The sequence below is a fragment of the Acanthisitta chloris genome, unplaced genomic scaffold (assembly GCF_000695815.1).
Source record: "Acanthisitta chloris isolate BGI_N310 unplaced genomic scaffold, ASM69581v1 scaffold4942, whole genome shotgun sequence".
NCBI lineage: Eukaryota > Metazoa > Chordata > Aves > Passeriformes > Acanthisittidae > Acanthisitta > Acanthisitta chloris.
In genome coordinates this window covers 19,809-38,103 of record NW_008659763.1, presented here as the reverse complement: position 1 = coordinate 38,103, position 18,295 = coordinate 19,809, and the positions used below count along the sequence as shown (strand labels likewise).

Below are 18,295 nucleotides of genomic sequence, written 5' to 3'. Positions count from 1 at the left end.
AACGTTTGCCCAGAGAGGTTATGGCTGCTCCATCCCTGTTCAAGGCTGGGTTAGATGGGTCCCTGAGCAACCTGTTCTCCTGAGTGTCATCCCTGCCCATGCAGGAAGTTGGAACTAGATGATCTTTAAGGTCCCTTCTAACCCAAACCATTCTAGGATTCTATGATTCTATGTCTGGTTGCTGTTACCTTACTGCCAGTGCCAAGTTTTGAGGTGCCACTGATTTTTAGGGTCTCTTGGAACTTGAATTGTAGTGAGATGAGAGGAAGGGAATTGGCTCAAGTAGCAAGTGTGTGGTGAAGTCATTGCTCCACTGTGATATGACAATTTAGGTGGAGTCTCTCTTCTTCCTATTTTCCTTGTCCCCGTCCTCAGTTCCAGTCTATGGCGTGGAGTGGGTTTGAGGTTGGTGGGGAGCCCACAGATGACCCCTTACCCATGCTGTGTATCATTTTGCTATTGCTTTAGATTTAGTAATGGCATAGTCAATTTTGAAGGTCCTTCACTACCTTAAAAAAATACGAAATGACATGGGAAAACATAGTTCTCTGTAACTTCTGCCGTAGAGATCTAAGATGGCATTAGGAAAGGGAGGTGAATGGATGAGACATCCCCTGTATGTCTGCTGTATCTATTAGGAGTGTAGTTTATCTCACTCCATGGCAGAACTCTCTACTTAAATTGCACAATCCTCTAGCATGCTGTTCATGAGATGTTTTGCCTGTAGAAGTCTGACCTTCTCAGGTTGAAGTACAGTTGCAAAATTCTTGAAAGCCCTTAAAATAGAATGTAACCTAAGTACGAGTATTTAATCACAAGCACGCTGAGCACGTGCCTGTGCAGGCTGGGTGGTTGAGTGCTTTTTCTGTATATTTGACTGCTATGATAAAATCACTGTAAACAGTGTTTGCTGGCATGTTGTGCTTCAGAGGAGGCAGACTACTCTCCAAACCTTTTTATAGCTCAAATGCTGCTTTTAGTGCTTGTTTTGCTGCACAGACTCTATTTGGAAGAAATAAAAAAATATTTTAAAGCCCTGTACATGTTTGTTTGTAACCTTACCTTCCTGCTGTCCTCCACATGGAGGAACAAAAAGTTTATTTGCATTTGGCACCATCTTGATACTGGATTTAAAGATGAACCTGCCTTGAATTTGAGTGAGAACATTTCTTAGCCTTCCCTCCTGTTCAAGTTCAGTTCTGTTTTCAAAGAGAAGTTCCGAACAAGTGCAGCAAGTAATTTTTCTAGTATTAAATTTGAGAATCTGAAACTGGCCTCTCCATGTATCTCTTGGGCATAATCTAAGTCCAGGGCTGGATACTTCAAGTGTTTTGATTTGTAACTGACATAGGGCGATCTCCCCTGTGTAAATGCTGCTTGCAGTCATGGCATGTAAAATGGGCCGTCTCTATCAGCTTGATCAAAACTTCTTTGCTGTACTTGGATGGACTTAGTTTTAATCTCTTGTCTGTGTCCTGATTAAAACTAGAATCCTTTCATATAATTTGGATTTATTGATCAGAATTAATTGTTCTGATTTGTAACGGAAGCCAAAATATTCATAATGTTTTTAAAAAGCAAAAAGACTCAAACAGTTCTTCCTGTGCCTGATCGACATTGCATAGTTAAAATAATATAAAAAATTGAATTCCAACTTCTTCTGTAGAGAAGCTACTAATTCACAAGCCTCCAGTGGTGCTAACTCCTTCGTTACTGGTTCCTTCTCTGAGACTGGACTGTGAGTAAACGTATAAATGTTGATGTTGTCTGTCCTATAACACTCCCTTTTATCATGTTTCTTTCACTTGACTTTTTTCTAGGCCCAGAGCACCTTGAACATTTTGAAAAGTATCTGAAATCAATGAACTGCTCGGAAGAAATCTGCCTGCTCACTACATTTGCTCAGATGGCACAAACCAAACGGGCTGATGTTGATGAGGATTTTATCAAAATCATTGTTCTGGAGATATATGAGGTGGCTAACATTACTAGTCCATCCAGGGAAAGGGTGGAATGCTTTTTTTTGTTTCTAACAGTGAAAAGTGTGAAACTTTTGTGGCTTCTGTAGTTTGTTCTACCATGGGACTAAGAAAGTGCTACCTCTGAATTTAATGGTCTAGTACTGAATTAAAATAGCCTGATAGCATTCTTTTTTTTCTGGGAAGAACAGTTTTTCTCTAGATGAAGACAGAATGAAACAAATGATCAAAAAATATATTTCTTTTGCTTTATTTTTCTCACACAGATTTAACTTGAAGCTCTGAAATTCCTTGTGTAATGTTTTTTTGTTGTGATCTATAGTTATCGGTGGGGTTATTTTAGTGTGTGTGGTGGTGGTGTTCCTATGTTCAGTTTTGGACTTTGTTTTTGGTGCTGTGACATAGCACTATCTTTATCTTTCAGGGCAATCACTTGCAGTTTTTGTAGTGGCATTTTTCAGCTTTGTCCACAATGATTGAGAGCAATTTAGTTCTCTGTGTTCTAGAAGATGTTTTATTTCAATGTCAGTGAAGGTCAGCCATAACCAGTAACTCCTCCCTGCTCATTCTCTCAGGTGTCCTACGTTAGTCTTTCCACAAGAGAGACATTTTCAAAAGTTGGTCGAGAACTGTTGGGAGCCATTGCCAGCATCCATACACAGATTATTTCTATACTACTGGATCGAATTAGAGAGACCATTGAGAAAGTTGGAATGGTGAGTGCTAATGTCCATCATTTAAAGCAGGTGCCCAATTAAAACCAGAGGCCATACCAGACTGTGTTTCAAGATATGGCTTGGTATGACTGGATTGTGTTAAAGAACTGTCTGCAGGGTTTTCTGGTCATACCACCTTTCTATCTTAAAGGGCATAATGCCGATTATTGTTGTGTGCTGCATGCTGATTAGCCATTTTCTTTTCTATCTCCAAAGGTTTCTTTATATCTGTTTAAAGAACTGCCACTGTACCTGTGGAAGCCTTCATCATCTGAGATAGCACTGATCCGTGACTGGTTATTAAATTACAGCCTGACAACAGTGGAGAATAAACTAGCCTGCATTATCTTGGAAGGGCTTAACTGGGGATTTGGTGAGCATGTATGTATTGAAAACAGGAGGTTTGAACCTACTCTGTTTTCAGAGCAAAAATTTTAGTCTGCCTGGAACTAGAGCAGAATTAGAAAGCAGTTAATTACGTGCTTTTGTATAATGACTGTACACTTAATGGCACAGGATGTGAACTTCACAGTAATATTACAGCATTCTGCCTGAGGATTTGCTGTTTTCTTGTAGTGCTGCAGCTGAGATTAGAAGAGATATTTAAGCTGGAGTTTCCTCTCTCTAAGCAAGAGAAAACAGCTAACAGGACAGTTTTTATGAGTCACGTGATTAAGATACCTGTGGCTGCAGAAATAGAGGAATCTTCCAAATGTGACTGTACTTTGCATACCATATGCCCAGGCATGTTTTTCAAGGAAAACTAATGATTGAAATGAGACATTTCAAAGCCCTTCACATTATTTAAGGGTTGGAAATGTTTCCATATATTGGGTTACTCAAGGAGCTCCATCAGTTCAAGATCCAATGGAGAGTGAATGCTGCTTCAGAGAGAATGGAGTGGGGCGAAAAATCCTGTTGCCTGCGTTGTGTTCATTTTAGCATCGCAATCTGTTCATTTGGTCGTACTGAACTCTTCTGTTCGCTGCGCTCATGCTTGCACATGAATATTGACTTACATTTTCTCCCAGTTTCTTGAGGACGTGTGAAGAAAAAGGAATGGTAGGGAAAATTAGCAGAGAAATCTTTTCTATGCAGTAACAGTACCATGTTTGTACTCTTTAATATGGAGGAAAATAGTTCTTTAATGTGGCAGCTGCTAAGAGAAATTACTATGCTTTCATGCAAAGCCCATGGTGATGTGGTTTGGTTTTGTTTTTAAAGGCAAGAATACCTGAGTCTATGTTATGTAATTTAAAATGACATCTGTAGGTCTTTGGATTAATTGCTATAAATTCAAAAAAATCATACGGAAAGTGATTATGATAATTTTCTTTGCAAATAATCTAGCTGTTGGGCTTTGGTTTCCCAGTATGAGCTCCGTATTCTTTAATGTTGGGCTGAATTTTTCTCACTGGCCAAGATTTGCTCTAGGTATTGCAAGACTTAATTTGATCAGACAGAAGAAAAATGAGGATTTATTTCTGTGTAGTGGAAATGAATGATACAGTTGTAGAGACCTTTTAAATGATGCAAAGTTTTGTGTTCTGATTCTGTTTTTAGCAGAATACTCTTCATCTGGATCCACCTGTCCATTCTGAAGTTGCATTGATGGTTCTGGAAGCATATCAGAAATATCTCTCCCAGAAACCATATGCTGGGCTGCTTTCTGAAAGCATAAAACAGGTATTATTTCTTCAGAATTACAGGGAATAGCTTACGGATGGTGATAAACAGGAAAAACTGCAGATCAGGACTTGTTTTCTTTCTCTTGGGTTTTTTTTTTGCTTTTTAAAGCTGTTCCATCTTGATCCAATTAGAATATCATAACGTATCAACACCCTGTATTGTCTGTACCCAAAAAGCTGTTTGAAAATACTGTTAGGCTTATGTTGATCATCTGTATGAGAATTGTAAAGTCATAGAATTGGGTTGGAAACTTAAAGATGATCTAGTTCCAACCCCCTGCCATGGGCAGGGACACCTTCCACTAGACCAGGTTGCTCCAAGCCCTATCCAACCTGGCCTTGAACACTTACAAGGATAGGGCAGCCACAGCTTCTCTGGGCAACCTGTGCCAGTGCCTCACCACCCTCACATGCAAGAATTTCTTTCTAATATCTAATCTAAACCTACTCTGTTTCCTTTTGAAGCCTTTCCCCCTTGTCCTATCACTACATGCCCTTGTAAAGAGTGTCACTCCATTTTCTTGAAATAGGCATTATAATGTTGGGCCCCTTGTAGGTCTGTAGTTCACTAATCACATACTGCTCCTCTACTTATGCAGAGGTGGATAGTACTTGCTTAATGAAAGGCTACTTATTGTTGCCGGTGAACATAAGAGACATCCTTCCTGTGAGTCCAGCCCTTAGTCTTAACTTATTTGACAGCTCAAGTGTTCTTAGGAACTTTTCAGCAATGATCAGTAGTGGTGTGTGACCCGAACATCCCACAGACATTTATTATATTGATTTTGCAGCATACTGGTGGCTGAGGAAGGTATAGCTCCCAGTTATAGAAGGAGAATGGAAGGGTAGCAAGATCAAGTTTAAAAAGTCTCTTTTTTGGATATTTGCTTCAAGATGCTTCTATTTATTTATTCAGAGCTTTATCATTTTGCTGTTCTTTGTCTTCTCAGTATTTCTTGTACAGTACTTTCTCCTCCCCTGTGTTTTTTTCCCCCCAGTCTTTTCTTCCTACACTCTGAATGTTTCTTGTTGTCTCTGGTCTTTTCTGGCTTGTTCCTCTGCATGTGGCTTGTTGTCTTGTGCCAGCTAGATGATTTCTCTATTATAATACTATTTCAGCCTTGGTTGCTACTTGTATTGGTGAATCTGTCCCCAACTTGCATAAGCTTGTAACTGGAATTTAAGAGAAAATAATGCTTTGGTTCTTGTACCTCTACTCTTAGAGGATGAAATACCTGCATTGCCTCCAAGCTTTGCAATTTACACTGCCCTGTCAGAGCATGTACAATATTTTTTTTCTAAATATTTATAATTCCTTCTGATCTTGACAAGGTCTTCATTATGGTGGACACATGTACATGACACAGACTCTATCTGTCCATATTAAAGACTTTCTTCTAAGGAGGGGCTGCCAGGCTTTAGGCTTTTGTTGACAGATGTTATTTTTGCATATATTTTTCTGTTTCCTTTCACTAGCAGTCTTAAATGGTTTAAACATTACCGAAGGTTGTGTGTGGCTTATTATTTTTTTCAATAGTAAAATTAGAATTTGCTTCTAGATCAACATCTAGTTTTGAAAAATTTAGGCTAACAGTGTAAGTTGATAGCCTTTACCAAAAGGATGGGGAGTGAGGAGGGGAGTTGGAAATCAAGGCCACAGGAACAGAGCTTTGAGATAAACTACATGACATGTCTAAACAATAACTGCTGTTGGTCTGATCACAGTATCGTAGAAGATTTCGGTTGGAAGGGACCCCAAAGATCTTCTAGTTCCAGCCCTCCTGCCATGCACCTTGTGTCATAGTGTTGTGATAGAAGGGGAAGCTCTTACCAGCTGACCCAAGTCCCAGGCTGGTGCCACACGTGCTGTGCTTCCTCTCATCCCTGTTCTTGGTGCCATGTTCCAGGTCTCCTACTTAGCCAGCATTGTTCGGTACGGAGAAACACCAGAGACTTCCTTTAATCAGTGGGCATGGAGTTTGATTTTGAGGCTGAAGCTTCACCGGAACGACCGCGGCATGCAGCATGGCTGGCCAGCAGTCCCTGTGTCTGACAGTGTGCTGGACATGGAGTCAGTCACACTGCACCCTCTCCTGAAGGCTGTGAAAGCAAACATCCCCATTGGCTGTTACCTGGCTCTGGCAATGACCACGCTAGGTCACAGGTGAGTACTTTCGGTATGTTTTCCTTGGATGGGTGGTCCCAGTGACTGAGCACCCTTCCTAGTGGTGAGCTGAGGGTTGTTAACATATTTATGCATGTTTAAAGAATAAAGGACTTGTGATACAAGAGATTGAGCAGTCAGGTAAGGACTCTAGTTTCACAGAATCATAGCATCATTTAGGTTGGAAAAGACCTCCAAATCATTGAGTCCAGCCTTTGGCTGATCACTGCCTTGTCAACTAGACCAGAGCATTAAGTGCCACATCCAGTCATTTCTTGAACACCTCCAGGGATGGTGACTCTACCACCTCCCTAGGCAGCCTTTTCTAATGCTTAACAACTCTCTCGTGAAGAAATTCTATCTGAATTCTTCTTTCAAACAGCATGCTATTTCCTTTATTTTGCTGATAGTATTTTCTGCCTGCTGCATATTAGGGTCAAAATAGTCATTAGAATTATTACTGAAACTGGGGAGTTCAGATGATTTCTGTGGACAGGAGTAACCTTTAACCACAATTACTGAAAGGGCTGTTCTACAGGTAATGTTTTTTTAGCAAGGCTGCAGGGGAGTATTCTGAAAATACAGAGCAGAAAAACCCGCTCATGCTGTGAATGATAAATAAAGAGATTTATAACCTTGTCACTGAACCTTCTAGCCCTGACTGTCTTCAAACACTGTCTTTTCCAGTGCTTTCAGCTGGTTTGCGGGTAAGGCATTTGAACATAATGTTCGATGTTGTAGTTCTTAAAGGTCCAGAGCTATGCATAATTTAGTCAATCCCTACTAGCATTGTTTTCCCTGAATCTGTGATCTCTTTAATTATCTCTTACACTATTCAGAATGTTCACTAACTTGTTTTCTACATATAAGATTGCTTTACTCTTTAAGGAGATTTTGTCTTGGCTTTCTTCTCCTTCCCCAAGCCTTTGTTGATGGCAAGGATATGCCATAGGTACTTCAGAGCACTGGAGTAATTTGAGACTGGCATGAAGGTATTCTGGTTTGAGAGTGTAAATTTTTCTCTAACTTTTTTTTTTCATTTCATGCTTAAAGAATCTCATTAGTCTGTTCCCCTGCACCTTCTCTGTTTGGTCTTGCAAAGAATCATTTGATATCCTTCTCTTATCTAAAGATTAATGCTAATATTTATCCTATGCAAAAGTTTAAAGCCGGTTGTGTTTCTGAGTAGAAGAAACACAGTGCTATACTATTAGTGACTTAATGCAATATTTCATTTTCATGACCTCAGTGTTGACATAGGATTCATGTTTTATATCTTTTCATCATGTGCACCTTTACTCAGTTAGCAAAAGCTGATGTACCAAATAAGTTGCTGCTACTGAGTTTTCTGGATAGTGTGAGCAGGGTTGATCTTGTCTGTCTGCAGCTGCATCTAAGTACCTGCTACAGATGGACCTCAGAGGTGAATTTTCCAGTGAAGAAAAATGTCCAGAGCATCGTTCATCCAGAGGAGATGTCAAAGCTGGATCCTGTGAAACTCCTAGTGTGGGTTTTTCTTTTGCCTGGAGGGGAAGGCGAGTTGACTAGATTAGGCAAGAACACCGAGCTTTAAATTGTTAGAAACTTGATGAAGGCCTGCACCTCCAGTGATTTTTGGAGGATGGGACACAAATACCTGGAAGGGCAGGAAATACAGTCTGTCAGCAATTGAATGACTCTTTCAGCAGAATAAAAAAGTCTGTATTTAGCTGTTTAGGTTTTCAAGGATGAATTGTAAAGATATAAATGTCGCAACATCTCAGTTCACAAAAAAGAAATCAACACCCTGCCTCCCTTTCTACTGATAGTCACTGTGGTTTTGATATTTTTTGATTATTTTTTTCTCACAGCATTGAGAAGTTCTGTGCTGAAGGGATCCCTCTTTTGAGTGTACTCGTCCAGTCTAGACATCTGAGAACAGTGGTCCATGTGCTGGATAAAATTTTACCCTTATTTTATTCTTGCCAGTATTACCTCCTGAAGAATGAACAGTAAGCATTATGTGTTCATCATATGTTTATTGATAATGAGCAATTACAATTACTCTTAGCAGTTAAGTTTACCAGGCTTCATTCTGAGTTTTGCATCCAGTGAGAATGTGATGGTGGGAAGTAGGTGGGAAGTATGTCCATTTTCTTTTCCAAGTTACTTTTTTGGCATTGACAGCAGTTGAGGAAGTAGCTGTAGATGTGTGTCCTGCTGACGTCATGTGTACAGTTATCACTGCTGCTGCTGCTGTGCCACAGAAGTGTTCTTCAGACTGCTGTAGCCACAAATAACTGTTGTGTTAGATGAGGGAGAGAGACCAGCAGGGACACAGTTAATAGTAAGTCAAGCACTCTCAGTGTTGGCCTCAGGTATCTCCTGATACATTTGTGATGTGTTCCCTGGGGTGCTTTTGGCTTGGGCCACCTGACAGTCTCCCATACAATTCCTGGGCTAGATTTGGGTGATGATGTAGATCAAGAACTGTATTCAGTCCTGATGAGCTGCCTTAAATTTGTCTGCTGTGAGCTGCTCATAATGTGCCCATTATATGGCTAAAATGGAGCAATTAAATCTGCAGCATGGTTGTGAATCAAAGCCCTTGTATATGGGTGTCACTAATGCTCTTGGGCTGGTTTTAAATTTTCTAGAAGCAGGTTTTCTGTTCATTATGTGGTAGGAGAAGTTTTAGAATTAATTTAATTTGTTGACATCCCCAGGTTTTTATCTTATGTCCAATTGTTCCTTCATCTGGATAGTGGAGTCCCTCAAGGCATGACCCAGCAGGTTACCCATAAAGTGACACAGCACTTGACAGGAGTGAACTATGGAGAAAATGTTAAGCTGCTCAGCAGTATGATACAGGTAAGAAGATTATTAAAAATATTTACAACTAGTTTTTTTATTTACTGAGTTAGTGTATAAGGTTAGAAAAGGCACTGAATCTAGCAGTTGTGCAGGGACAGAGTACCTTGCATTGAGCATGAGTAGTTGTGTTTAGTTTCCTGACATGCTTCTGCTTAAACTTGCTGAAATCTGACAATGGATGTGACACTAGACATCACAATATTTGCCTTCCAGACTTCTTAGAAAATGGATTTTCCAATACCAGGTCAAAACTGCCTGAAAAAGGAAATGTAATAAGCAGCACCACTTTATTGTTTCTGTTACTTGAGGAATGCAGCAGTTATATTAAAATTTGAAAGCTTTGCTTTTGACCATTGATTTATAGCTATGGGATGAAAAAAATGTTCCACTGTTAGGGAACAGTAGTGTTCATTTTAAGTACAGAGAGGTCAAGAACCAAGGTCCCTACTCTGGGAAGTCCTTCTGCAAGAACAATAGTCTGCACTTCAGAAATAGGTGCTGTTTATGCCTGCAGGTCACAGTGGTCCAGCTTAAGGCTTTTGTGTCTGTTTTTGCTTGTTTTTGCTGACTGCAGAAGTGTCCTGGTTCTGGCCAGGATGGGGTTAATTTTGCAGCAGCTGAGAAGGGCCACTAGGACCCTGGGATTATTCTGTACCACCTCAAGTTGGAGCAGGCAGGGGGTACCCTTTGCTCCAGCCCAGTTCAGTAGCGACTGGTGTGAGCGACTGGTGTGAGCACTGGGACAGTGCTGGGTTCTGTGTGGGGAGCGATCGCATGCGAGTCCTTCAACTGTCTTGTCCCTCTGTTATTAATACAGTTACTGTTCATTTTCTTTCTTCTTTGCTGCTTCTTAGTAAATTTTTCTCATCTCAACCTTTGATCTTTACCCTTTGTGCCTCCAATTCCCTCCATCCCACCGCAGAGGGAGGGGGTGGGGGAGTGAGTGAGCCACACGTGGTCGGTGGGGTTTCAGTGGGAGCACTAAAACGGGGAATACCACTCCTAAACCACGACACCAAGATGCTCAGTTCTCCAGGCTTCAGAGTCTGGAGAAATTTGGAGGCTGGAGATGACAAAGCTGTCCTTAGAGAGCATTGTTGTAAATTACTTACTTTAAGGATAGTCCCGCAGCTGTATGCAAATTAAACTGCTCTTCAATAAATTCTTAAGCTTTAATTAAAGCTGCAGTCTCTTGAATAATTGTACCTTTTAATTTCACAGACTCACATTTTTCTAAGTGACCAGCCAAATGGGTACTGGAGTTCTGGGTCCAGGTTCTCACTAGCCAGCAGCTGTGGCACAGAGACCGGGCAACACTCTGCTTGCTGGATGACTTATGTAAAGCTGCTTTTCAGTACAGTCAAGAGGATTGTGTACAAAAGCTGCTTTACCAACAACACAGGGTGAAATACTTGTAGTGTATTGGAGTGGTTGTTGATTTAAATGGTCAGTTCATGTGTTGCTTGTTCTGACTTTGATGTGAATGTGTTTTCCTGATGTGCAGCAAGAACAGTGGTGGAATCCTAGAATAGTTTGGGTTGAAAGGGACCTTTACAGGCCATCCAGTTCCAATGCCCCCTGCCATGGCCAGGGACACCTTTCATTGGACCAGGTTGCTCAGAACCCCATCCAGCCTGGCCTTGAACACTTCAGGGATGGGTCAGCCACAACTTTGCTGGACAACCTGTCATGATAAGTGATAATGGGTTATCTGATTTGCTTCTGAATGGGTCTAGATTAATGAAATACCTGATATTTTAGTAATAGTAATTACTAAAACTGAACTCATTGATATGAGTTCTATCATTGTTTGTGTTCTTTGCATTTCAAATGTTCCATGGTGTACTTAGCCCAAAAATAGGCCTTACTCTCCTGAAGGCAACAGACACTGTCACTGTAGTAGGGTGTTTTCACTGGAAATGAAAGAAAATCCTAGCAGACATTTATTTCAGTGGTGCCTGGCTGAGCTAAGGTTGGAAAGTAGCAGTAGGAGGCAGAAAGGAACCTGGATGAAAGTAGAGTGGCGTACCTGTACCTTCTCAATCATCTGCTAGGCTGCTTGTGGAAAAAACTGAAATGTTTCCTGTTTTTGACAGAATGCCTTGGGCTATCACTGTGACAAAGGTCTGTTGTCTTCGCTTGTTAGCTGGATAGTGGCAGGCAATGTGACACCATCCTTTGTGGAGGGCAATGCTAATTCATCTCAGGTAAGTGGCATGATGATGTGTGAATAGCCCTGGGATAAGCCATATACAGGTGTCTAGGTGTCTGGTTTTTTTCCACCTACTTTTGTGTGTTTTTTCAGCTTTTGCTCTTATTCCCCTTGTCTTCCTATCCCAGAATTTTCTTGTGATAAAATATTAATTTAGCCTAAGAGAATGCTGTGGGTTTATTACACTAAAGGGAACATAGACCTTTTGCACAGAGAGAGTTTGTCTAATCTGTGTCCAAGAATTCATGTAACAGGATTTGTTTGTTGTTTTCCTATTCAATTGTTATTGGTCTATTTAATAAGAGAAAATAGGTAAAACCTGACTTTTCTATTAGATCGGTCTTCATCTGATAAGTATTTTGAATACTAGTTGCTTTCTCTCTATTTAAGCAAGTTCCTCATTCGGGCAAAAAGAAAAACAAGGTACAGTACCTCAAATGGAGATGTGTAGTGCAAATGGGGGAGAGTAGGTCTTATTTTACTGGTTTTAAGAATGATGTTTCCTCCAGAATTCTCTGAATAATTCTGTTAGTTTTCTCTGGTTTTCCTCATCTTTCACAAGATGGTATGAAATACAAAGCCTGAATGTAGATGAGGAGGAATCTGGTTTTCTTGTTGAGATGTGATACTGCCTTTTGCAACTTTGTAATGAAAATCTGTCAAAGACATGTTCTCTTAAGAAAGCAGCTAACTTTCTAATCCTACTCTCACTAATTTGTTAATATTGTTTTGCTATTTCTGTGTTGTTCAGGTCTGGTTTGCATGGACAGTGTTAAATATGGAGTCAATATTTGAAGAAGATTCACAGCTTCGCAGAGTTGTGGAAGGGGAGTTGGTTATTAATGCTTTAACTCCTGATCAAGCTTTGAAGGTGAGAGAACCGTTGATCCATTTATATTAGAGAGAACTGCTGGAGATGCCTTGTAGTTTAGTTTTTATTGTATGTGCTTTTAATTACCAGGATAAAAGCACAAATAATGTTTTATCTGGATTTTCAGGAGAAGATATACCTCAGGGAAGTTTTTTATAGCATTTTATGGTGAAAAACTAAGAGTTTTTTTAATATACTATTATAGAAAACTTCGGTTGCTAATTTGTGTTCTTGCATGATTTTCTGGGTCATCTGAATGCCTCACACCCTTAAGTAGATTTGTTCTATGCCACGGAGATTGGGAGTGCTTATTTTTCAGATGGGAAAATGTCTTTATACTTCAAAGAGATGATTTCTCAGATGATCTCAATTTTGGAGAAGTCTAGTCTTTACTGTTCTCTATATGCTGAATTATTTTCCAAGGTTTCAGAACTGTTTAGGTCTCCCCTTTAACAAGACACTTAGTCAGGTATGCTCTAAGCTGTGTTGCAGCTTTTTTTCAGGTTTTTTGTCCAAATTTAGTTAGAAATTCTGGAGTGAAGCAGTGGAAACCAAAGCTGTTCACTTTGAGTGTATCTTTAGGCGTATCCTTCATCTCAACTGTTTCAGTGTGTTTTAAATGAAGGAGGAAGATTTTATGAAAATAGGTTTGCCTGGCCAATATCCAGACTGGTACATGACTTGCATCCTTGGAAACTTCTCTGGGGAACATTTCTCTTTGCCTCTTGGCTTGCATGTCTTGATTTAGCTGGAAGACAAATAGTATGTGGGTAGTGTGTGGAAAAGGATGCTGAGGGTTCCCAGGGTGTGATGTAGGGGATGAAGTAGAGCCAGGGTCTGCTCTGAGACTTCAGAACTTGGAATAGCCTCCTATTCCCTTGCTTCATGCACAGTCCATAGGATCATTGGTGTGTGAATTTTTAATGATTTAGTGGGTCTGTGGTGTAGTGTTCCGGGTTGCTAATATGGAATGCTGCTTCTCATATGTCACTTTGCCTTTGTTCTTCTATGGTAAAAATAAACTTTTTTTCCTTTCTGTATTCATTCTTCACCTGAGTTTTACTTTACTTTCTAAATTTTTGTGACGGCTGTATGGAAAAAGTGTGGAAAGCCTGGAAAAAGCTAAAAGTAGCACACTGTAGGATTTTATGTCCTCACATGGCTTAAGACTGTTATATTTACTAGTTGAAATATTTAATGTACTTCACTATTGCTACTTTGTTCTCTAACATAACCAGTCTTACGGAAGTGTAAACCAGGAGCATCTACCTCTGTGAGGAAGAGCAGTAATTAACATCAATGGCCCATATGTTGACCTTGCATCAGAGCCATCATGTTATTGTTTTTAACCATCAGAGGTGTAGTACTGCTTTCCAGCATACCTGTAAGCTTCCTTCAAGGCCTATAACGGATATGTGACTGTTCCCAAACTTTTCCCCTCTGTAGTTACCAAGTATTGATTCTGTGTTAATTTGTTAAATTAGCCCATGACAGCCTGGTGCAGCAAACTGCAGCAGAGTGCTTGACTGAAATGTTGTTTCTGCAGAAGGCACAGGCTGAGCTGAAGCTGCCCATCGTCCCTTCCCTTCAGAGGCTCCTGATTTACCGCTGGGGTCACCAGGCCCTTGCTACTCCTGCAGATCACCCTCTCATGCCACTGATCTGGCAGAAATTCTTCCTCTTGTACCTTCACCGACCAGGACCACAGTATGGGTGAGTCTGACCTGCTCCAGGAGATCACTAAACACTAGTAAGTTTGTCCTGCGTGTGAGATTAGGTGCATCACACTGACTGCACCCAAAAGCAGTGGCTACCAGCAATTTTTCGGAAGAGTCAATTTATCTGAAGAGATGCTGACTTGACACTGACAACAAAACTTAGTTGTGCTTGTTTGTTCATTTTTAGATTACCTGTAGATGGCTGTATTGGAAGACGTTTTTTCCAGAGTGCAGCTCATGTTAACTTACTAAGTGAAATGAAGCAGCGGTTAATAGAGGTAGCAGACTTCCACCATGCTGCCAGTAAAGCATTGAGAGTGGAGAGTCCTGCCGAGGGCAGTGACAGGTCACCAGAGAAGGCAAGCTGCTCACCTGATTATCTGACTTCACCTGAGCTGCATAAAGAACTTGTCAGGTAAAAAAGCCTGCCCATTTCCATCTTACTCAATGCAATCACCTAAGTAACTGCTACAGCACAGTCATATCAGTGTGAGACGTGAAAGGATGTGACCTTAGATATACTGCAGGCACTTGTTATGGGCATAGAATCATTGAATTGTTTAGGTTGGAAAAGCCCTGTAGCATCCTTGAATCCAACTGTTACTCCAGCATGGCCAAGGCCACCACTAACCCATATCCTTAAGGGCATGGTTGTGGTCAAATCCATTCCTTTGTTGGTAGAACTTGTTTTGTTTGAGAGGGGGCTGATTTTAGTGCTAGGAATAAAATATTGATAGTTTTTGCTCCCCTTAGAGGAGAGCTTTGCTTTTTAATGAATGGTAGCCTCATGCTGATAAAATATTTATTGTTTAGGCATATGTGCTACCAGTATGTACATCACTAGCTATAAATGTAAAATGCTACTTGGTGTGTATACATCTGTTTGTTGCAGACAAGGCCTGAATTAATGTCTGAATAAGATTGCTTCATCAGGAAATTTACTGGGGACTTCAGCACATGATTCAGTTAGTGCAGTTTGCTTGGTTAGTATGCTAAAGGTGAACTGTGTCACCTGAAAAATGATAACTCTACTTAACCAAAACCTTGCCACAAGACTGGCTTCTTGTGTTGGAGTAGGCTAAGGAAAGGGGCATAGTCACTCACTGCCACTCAGCTGATGAACCTTTTGTAAGGGATGGTAACTTCTAAGAGATACCTATGTTATGCACACTAAAACTGAGGCTGTGCTCTTCAGAAGTCTGTGGGTCTGTAACACAGAGACTTTTTGTCTGAGAATTCTACCTTAAGAAAGGTTTGTGGCATTGCAGTATCTGAATAATCCCAGAAAATAATTGAAAGGATTAATTGAAAAGGGTCAGTTGTTCAGGGTCTTTGGGTGTATGGAATCTGAGCTTCCGTTAGATGCTACCTTCAGCAGTCAGTTTAAACAAACAAGGGAGGTCATAAATCCTACTTGGTTGTTTGTAAGAAATAATCCAGACATGCTCACTCTTGTGTATCTTGATTAATGTTTTCAGTCTTTCAGAGAAGTTCCCCACTCCAGCATATAAACAGACTCTACACCTAAGTAAATCTTATGCTCAGGAAGTTTAATGACCTGTCTAGTTTCCTAGACAGGGAAATTATTGTTAGACTTCAAAAGGGCTGATTCTTGGAACTAAACTACTTCCATTTTTTCACAAATGACACTGATCTAGAAAACAGGAGTTTGCTAGTGATATTTAATACCACAGTGTGAAGATTTAATAGCATTCTAGTGCTTCCTTGTCAGGAAGGCTTGGACGGTATATCATAAAAAGCATACTGCTCTGTGGAATTATGTCAGTTGAAGGAGGTCTATTTGTGTTCAAGTACAGTGTTAGCAGAGGAGAAAATCAGGTAAACTAATGAATATGCCAGTGATGAATGTGAGTCCAGAAAGAATTTAAAAGATGTGACTCAGCTCAGTTGTGACCTTTTGGAGCAGGCACTCTAAAGAAGTCATGATGAGAAGCCAAACTTGCTCACACGTACTTTGTTTTCTCCTTTGGTCTTTTGAATGGAGTTTTTGATGAGATTCCCTGACATAAGAGACTACAGTCTTGTGTCATATGCTAATTTGCATAAATGTTTTCCCATTCAAAATTTTTGCTGTTACTCTTTGTTATTGCCCTTCATGTTTTTCTGAGTATCTTCTTTTCACTGATGATCTTTGAACTGGCAGTAAACTAGTCAAAAAGCTCATGAAATATTGATGTTTTGAGCCATGTCACCTTGTAACATAATTTGTTGCTTTAATTCTAAAACCCAGAACAATCAAAGTTCACATTAATTTATTTTTTTTTCTCTTTTTTCTCTTTTCTCCTCAGACTTTGTAATGTTTTTGTTTTGTGGTTGGAAGAAGAGAGTTTCCAGAAAGGAGACACATACATTCCCTCTTTGCCGAAGCAATATGATGTGCACAGGCTTGCTAAAGTCATGCAGAATCAACAGGTGAAGTGCTAATAACACTGGCAATCTGGGATCCAAAATTCACTGTTTGAAATCAGTCTTGTAAAGCAGTGAGAGACTTGATGTCACTGGTCTTTAATACACATACAGCATGTATGATACCTCCATAGCTCTAACTTTTTTTTCCTAAAAGTCCTGTGCTATCCCAAACTGCCTTCCTTTATATTTGAAAGATGACTCAGAAGTAGATTTCTTGCATATCTTAATGAGAACACGGTCCTTATTCTGTACTGTTTTGTAATGATTTCTATATCCTAAGTTAATAGTAGAGAATTATTGAATTTGGAATTTTAAATAACAAAAGACTGGAAGCCGATACCTGCTTGTCTTGGGCGTCTGTGGTATGCTAGGTTTAAATTTAAGTTAGTGAGTGGGAATTGTATATTATTCTGCCCAGTAAGACTAAAGCATTAGTCTAATTAAAAAACCCTGGAGGGGAGATTTTGGAAGGGCATTTCCTTATGCTTGCTTTGATTTTATTCCTCCAGTGTATATGACTGCTGGAAATGCAACCTGATTACAGTTTATGTTTTAGACTATCTTGGTCTCTGTGTCCCCTTTTTAGGAACAGATTAATTATCTGTACCCTTTCTCTCTTACAGGAATCATACCATGTGTCATATGTCTTCTTGAAGTGTCACAAATGCTTTTCAGTAGCTTCTCTGTATATGTGATAAAAATTCTTCAGTTTTTTTTTCTTCAGTTTAGTTTTTCTTTCCCTTAATTGTAAATTTCCTATGTTTTTATGTACTTATTTTAGTTCCCAGCTACTAGGATGGATGCATAGTATATGGTACGGACTAAAGTGGGAAATGATAACTTAATTCTTTTGTTCTTCAGGATTTGTGGATGGAGTATGTCAATGTGGAACTTATACACCATGAATTTCAGGAAACCCTAAATCTTTGGCTGCAGGTTCAGCTTGAATCACATACAGTCAGTGTTTCTGCAGGGCAGTCAGATTTCACCAACCCTTTATCAGGTAAAAGATAAGAATGTTTTTAATAAAACCAGGCCACAGAGAATTATTAGTATGTCAAAGCCTTGTTTTGTTTAGGAACTTCATGCCTGTGAGATGTTAATACAGTTTGTTATCTGTGGGTACAGTATTTTGCTTGAAGTTTTCATGAGTTTTTCCATAAGATTCTCATATGAGAGGTTAACATTGATGTTTGTGGCTTCAAGTTTGCCACCTCACAGGGCAGACCTAGATCTTCATGGATGAGCTCCTCAAAAATTCCCCTGCACAGTGCATGTTCCAGACAGGCTGAATTTTCCCAAATCTTAGATAGATATAGCTGCAAGCAAGGGTAAAACCACCTGTAACTGAAAATATATTGTCTCCGGGTTTTATTTTTGTTGTTGTTGTTCCCAGTGCATTTGCCTGGAATTTTTGCACGATGAAAGGGTGGTTCTAGCACAGAAGGAGTAATAGTCATGGTTGGTATATTAAGTGCAGTATATGGCAATTGGTGTATTAAGGAAATGGTGAGATTGGATTTGGTGCAGATTAAAAAAAGGGAGGGATGGAATAGAGGGAAACAGGTGTAGTTTCCTAGGTGAATTGGCACTATTTGGACAAAGAAGCTGAGTGAGAATCAACAGGAATTGGGGCTGACCTAGAGAGAGGCTGTGCTCTGGGG

At 40.0% G+C, this 18,295-nt stretch overlaps 1 protein-coding gene across 1 annotated transcript in view; it reads left to right on the top strand.

Annotated features, from left to right (window-relative positions):
* Positions 1-18,295, top strand: part of EPG5 (ectopic P-granules autophagy protein 5 homolog (C. elegans)) — a gene marked incomplete at both ends in the record, with an annotated part of 46,271 nt that overhangs the window by 9,089 nt on the left and 18,887 nt on the right. The window contains 15 exon segments of the mRNA XM_009069508.1: positions 1,821-1,975; positions 2,555-2,695; positions 2,912-3,076; positions 4,259-4,381; positions 6,291-6,547; positions 8,398-8,538; positions 9,253-9,397; positions 10,622-10,652; positions 10,655-10,803; positions 11,497-11,607; positions 12,364-12,483; positions 14,030-14,196; positions 14,389-14,616; positions 16,511-16,634; positions 17,493-17,634. Of these exon segments, the coding sequence (XP_009067756.1) occupies positions 1,821-1,975; positions 2,555-2,695; positions 2,912-3,076; positions 4,259-4,381; positions 6,291-6,547; positions 8,398-8,538; positions 9,253-9,397; positions 10,622-10,652; positions 10,655-10,803; positions 11,497-11,607; positions 12,364-12,483; positions 14,030-14,196; positions 14,389-14,616; positions 16,511-16,634; positions 17,493-17,634 (2,199 nt within the window).